The following is a 6,000-nucleotide window of genomic DNA, read 5'->3' as shown; positions in this document are numbered from 1 at the left end:
TAAGTGAGAAATTCCAAAATGGGCGATAATACGATTAGATTTCAAGTATCCTGGAAGTTCTCAACGATTCTGACGAATGGTCGGTTTGCCAGAGTTTGGACGTCGATCTTCCGGCAAACCAGCTTGAATTCGATTCCTCAATCGCAACAGTGAATTTGCAAGTTTGAATTTATTGGGACCGTCTCGTATTATAGATCTGTGGTGACAAACTTTTGGCGAACTCTGACCACATTTAGCTAATTTAAACTACACTGGATCGATCCAGCCATTTCATCGATAAATTTCTCTTTATTTTTTATCTCAGACTACCCTGGAACTACATAATAGGATTTAAAAATATTTTACACATTGGATTCTTATTGCATCAAGAAAAATGAATATTAAAAGTCATGTATCGAGGATAGGCGATAATGTTATTCAATCCCTGAATGGGTATGATCGATAATGAGTGTAATTACATCCTAGGCAATCCGAATAGGTTTATCGACCAATGGAGATCACTGAAAGGAAGTGCTTTGTAATTTTCCTTCACCTTCAGTCACTATAGAATTATCGTTATCACATGAAATTATTATTAATTGGCAGGAGAGTTCTTCGTGATAAAAGAAGACGATATTTGCAACGCAACGATTATAAAACATTTATTTGTATGCAAAAAGGAACAAAATAAATATTCACAGTAGTTCGTTCAAATTGTTCGCATTCTATATGAGTAACGTCACTATCCTCTATCATTACAAAAATTATATACCTAGTCTACAAAGTATAAAATATACTAATATTGTAAAAAGCCCCATTAACAAGGGGGACACGCAAGGCACACGCATACAGCGTTCACACACGTTATTCACGTTCTAGCATCTCAAAGGTTACTACATTTGCGTATCGAATCATTCATCAATCTTAGGAATTCGAACCTCACAAAAACGACGCATCAAGATCTGTTAAATCCTTTGTAATCTTATCACCATTCAATACTTTCATTACACGATAGTTCAGGGACAGATTAAGATACAGTTATTTACAGAAGTAAATTGATCCAGAAAATAATGACTTTTTTTCGTTATAAAAAGTTTCACAAAATATAAAGATAACGTAGAATCTAATTATCCTATTCCTCGCTCTACTTATTTCGGATGAGAAACTGAAAGTAGTTTGGCACAGAAGGTTCCCTGTCTAAACGCCCTTCGAGTTTCTCAAAAAACCTTCAAATCCCACCCTCGGTTTTAAGCAATGAGTATTTCACGCGCGTGTACGTATAACCGTACAGTGTCCGTATGGCAAATTTGCGACTAAAGCCACGGGATCGCAAATGTCGGTGAAGTTCCACGAACTCGAAACAACATTTTTCTTAAGTGCTCCGCGTACGAAGTTTAACATGGTTCGCCCCTCTCGAAGCGAAGAAGAGGGGAAAGAGAAAAAACGGAGTCATAGCGGTGGTCGAGGCACAGCACTTTTGCGTGCGCCGACAAATGCCACCGTTTGTACTCTTGAGCTACCGATACTGGCTCAAGAAGATCTTGAGAAACCGCTCTCGGCGAGTTATCGGCCACTCCGAATTGAGAAACGTGAACGCATCGTTCTTGGAATCTACGCGATTACTCTTTTTAAGTATACGCCTGTGAACTTTTCTACTGTCATATGCACGTGCATGTGTCATTATTCATCTTTGTACTACCGCCTACGCTGACCATTTCTAGCAAGACATTTGCTAGAAACATTGTTAAATTTGACGAACAGTTCGAAAGTACCACCTTCGCTATAGATGGCGAACTTTTTAGTAATGTTCCAGGTGACATCAACGTCTGACCTGTGGCTCGAAAGATATGGCGAATTTTTTTCGCTAAGCGTCCCTATTTATTCAATTTTTTATTGACGAGTTTCGTTACGACGCAGTGTTTCTAATTTAAGAAACAGGCGTTTTAAGTTGGAACATGGAACGTCCTCAAGATATCCATTTCAATCTGAATATCCTGAGGAAACCCTGACGAGTTCCAAGAGTCCACTACAGCTACGTAAACTTCTACGTTGATTCATCTGTCTAGAAGCTAGATCTAATACGACTCAGATCTAAAACAGGAATGAGCATACGTGCTATTCACGTAGTACGTATGTAGCTGAACAGTGAATAAAAAAATATAGTCTTCAGTATTTCAGCGAGCTCTTAATAGATCCACTAACTCGACGTAAGATAAGAAAAAGAAAGGTCAGAGCGCTTAGATCACCTTTCTTCGAGCATGATTCTGGACACTTGTATACAAACCACGTAAGGCCTGGCTCACAATCTCGTGCCCTTACTAACTTCGTTGGTCACCTCCAGCGAGACTCCCTTCAGTGCATTCAGCTTCTCGATGTAATTGATGTCGATGTGCAGCTTCCCATTGTCATCGACTATTCCCTCTAAAGTGGCAGACTTTTTCGTGCCATTCGCGATCGAGGTCACCGAGGTCGAGGATGTCGCGTTCGGACCGTTCTGCTCGTTCTGGAGTCGCGTGCTGCTCGCGTAAAGTCTCCGCCTGCCTGGGCAGAATCGCGACAGCTTTACAGCGAGTGGGTGGAGCAAGTGTTCTTCGTACATGTCGCCTTCCGGGTCGGCGGTGAGCAGACTCACAAGAATGCCAACGATCACGGTGGACATGCTGCCTATGAAAGCATAGTACATGTACGTGATGCTGTAGAGGTACTGTATGAAGCTCGTGCTGGACGCCTCGATCGTCGCGGAGGCCAGGGTGCTATTCAGGGTCTGATCGATGCTGATGTTCGGTGTTGTGTAGACCACGTTACCTGGTTGGGTGATCCAAGGCGAGAATGTGTCGTTATGACAGTTCTCCGTGGACAGGGGCAGCGTCTCCACTGTGTTACTAACTGTTAAGTGGCCGAACGTGATCCACAAGGTGGTCACGTGACTGAATATCATTCCAGCAGCGGCGCCCTTCCAATTTGCACACGGTACCAGCATGGCCAATAGGAAGACACCGAGCAGGGGGCCCGAGGTCGCTGATGTCATCAACATCGACGACTCAATCACACCTGATAGCATCGCGACCAGAAAGCTCACGCCTATTATCAGCACGCCGTAGATAACGCTGATCAGCTTGATGAAGCGAAGCTGTTGCTTATCTTTCAGATTCTTCAGGGATGGTATCTGACCCAGGAAGTCCTCGAACGTTACAGTTGCCAAGGAGTTTAGGTTCGAAACTGCCAAAGTGAGTGCGCTGTTGAACAGAGTGGCCATCACGAGACCCAGCAAGCCTGGCATGTTGAGGAATTTGTCCTCCACGTAGAATGGTACGATCTCATCGAACTTGGAGATGTAGCCGAGGGTCAAGGGGTCACAGTCCGCGTAGTTCGCGAAGATTACCATACCCACTACCCATGAGAGAGAAAAGAGGACGAAGATTATGGGTATGTTGGCCATCATTGTCCTGGAAGGAAGTATGTAATTTAATTAATGCGAAGTGTATTCTTAGGTACCTGATCTCACGCTGCACCGAAGGAAAAGGAAGGATCGTGACGTGGTTAAGTCAGGAGTCTTCGAGAAACAGAATCTAGAACGAGAACTCCTTCTTCGTTAAGAGTTCAATTTGTAAACAACTCCTATATTCAAGAATAGTAATAAAGTATGTAAAAGTTCCCATTCGCCTTCTCACATAATTGATTCATAATTGATTTTTATGGATTGACACTTAAGCTTCTACTAACAAACTAGCACATCTTTTGCAGTAGATCTTCTTGTTAGTAACGCGAACCGTATGTCGAACCACGTTCGTCTTAGATGGTCGAGCTGACACTGTTGACCTTAGCCAAGTATCCGCCACTAAAAGTTTGGCGACGTGCCATTTAACCCCGTACCCCCTGTCGCGACAGAGGACCCATTGATTATGTGGCAACTCGGCTCGAAGAGGGAATTTCGTGAAACTGGAAACGTTCGAGAGCACGAAAATCGCATTGGCAAGGAACTTTACCACGCATGGATATATGCAGCCTAAAAACTGTTCTATCCATCGTAGAAAAATGACACGTAGAAACAAAATAGAATTTCGCGTCATTAGTGCTCCTTTTCTATCGATTATGCAAACCATGATGATTGTAAGATCATGATGTAAAAATCGAGAAGGAAATTTACGAGGGTCGAAAACGCTGTTCTCGATCACATGCTGATCTTCATTTTGCATAAGTCTTTTCTGGAATAGACTCGACGCGATTCGGTGACTTCTCCACGTCCCAACGATGAAAATTTTATACGAGAACACTTAGAAGTTCGTAACACGTGCCGAACCACGCGACAAAGTCACGGAATACCGATTACAAGCTAATAAAAATTTATTCACGACGGACATTTTTATCAGGATATGTCACGATTATATTGTAATAAAAGTCGATTTCAATGCACGTTTCTGTTACGACACATGTTTCTTTTTTATGCTCCGATAGAAGAGCCACGTGATCATCTCTTGTACAGTCGATACTTCAAAAGGTGAAGCGAATTGTTTCTGACCGAGTAGAATTCACTACTTTTTGGCAGCTTTTGGGTAACAAAGTCCTGTCAGTACATACCAAGCTTTTTGGAGTTGAATCGAGTTACGAGAGCTTCTAGATGCACATGTGTGTATCTTGTGAAACATTGAAGCATTGAACCATCAATTAGAGTCATGCCACTATAGACATCGTTTCTTTAAAGCCTTATATCGCTTTCGGTTCTATCTTGTGTAGTTATAACTAGAATTCTGTTTTTAACGAGCGTTACACGATAAGAAGCGAATTATTTCTTTGTTGCGGTGTTGAAAGAAAAAGGTTAATTTATCTTTGAATTGACTTGTTTAGAATCGTTTAACTTGTTGGTATTAAATAATGAATGGAGGACGTCGTCAGTTTTTATCATTTTTAATGAAGGAAAACTTGAAAACATTTGCTTAATCTGAGAATGCCTAAATGTTTGCATGCGAACATGTGGTACGATGAATCAGCATATCAGTTACCTCGACTGTCTATTTCCATAAGACTGTTATGAAGACAAACTGTTTACGTCACTTAACTCCAATTTCTGCAATCTAAGGAACTGACCATTATGTTAATGATATTCGACGTTTAAAAACGAAAAATTACTGTTACAGGAAAACGTATATTATTAAAACATTTAATTATGATCTAAATAGTAAAAGAAAACAATTGGTCAGTAACTTTAATATTGAAAAATTTGGAGTGAATTTTACAAAACAAGTGACATAAAAAATCATAAAAAGTGTTCTGAATTTTATCGGAGTAAATGGCGAAAGAAAAAATATGAGGAACATAAAAATATGTTCAGTGTCAGCTGTGCTAATAAAGACAAAAAATAGTACGATGGTAGTGAGGATATATACAAATAACACGCTAAAAAAGAATGCAAACCGACGTTTCTAAAAATCAAATATTTAAGCATCGCGTTAATTCAAATGATTTAATTGATCTCGAATGTTATGCATTACATTATCTTATAAAAACGCACCAGATGTGTCTCACGCACACGACAACATTACGTCCAACTGACGTTTAGCTTCTCGGTGCACTGCTTTCGTTACTGGCCATCAACAACCTATCGGTCACGAGGAAATCGAGAAACAATAATCTTAGCAGCCGTTGTTTGTCTCGTGACTGATAAACAGAGGGGGTCGATTGCGGAGCGAAGAGAAAATGAAAATACCGGTCAGATAAATGTGATAATTTGCATAATTCCAAGTGACTGGTTATCATGAGCCGTCACGCAACGCATGCCACCAGATCATAATAATAACCGATAAGATAATGAGAGCGGCAGGCAAAAACTGCGCGACAGCGCGACGATGACTCACTTCCCCGGGAGTCTTTTTCCCAGCACGATTGACCTTTTAATTGAAACGTTGCTGCTCGAGTCACGCCGACCGATCGTCGCCTTTTAAAAGAACGGAGCCGAAGAAAAGAGGAAACCGACGCGAGGAGAGAAAAAGAGGAAAATGATCGATGACGAATCCGAGTCTGCTC

At 41.2% G+C, this 6,000-nt stretch overlaps 1 protein-coding gene across 5 annotated transcripts in view; it reads right to left on the bottom strand.

Annotated features, from left to right (window-relative positions):
- Window positions 1–1,756: 1,756 nt before the first annotated feature.
- LOC143182988 (sodium-coupled monocarboxylate transporter 1) overlaps window positions 1,757–6,000 on the bottom strand; it is a 37,781-nt gene continuing 33,537 nt past the window's right edge. For all 5 annotated transcript variants that reach the window (XM_076384344.1, XM_076384346.1, XM_076384347.1 and 2 more), the window contains one exon: window positions 1,757–3,425. In XM_076384344.1, the coding sequence (XP_076240459.1) occupies window positions 2,279–3,425 (1,147 nt within the window). In that variant the 3' untranslated portion in view covers window positions 1,757–2,278. The remainder of the gene's footprint in view (window positions 3,426–6,000) is intronic.

Source organism: Calliopsis andreniformis, chromosome 9 (genome assembly GCF_051401765.1).
Source record: "Calliopsis andreniformis isolate RMS-2024a chromosome 9, iyCalAndr_principal, whole genome shotgun sequence".
Taxonomy (NCBI): domain Eukaryota; kingdom Metazoa; phylum Arthropoda; class Insecta; order Hymenoptera; family Andrenidae; genus Calliopsis; species Calliopsis andreniformis.
The sequence above is the reverse complement of the archived record's forward strand: the minus strand, read 5'-3'. Positions and strand labels throughout refer to the sequence as shown.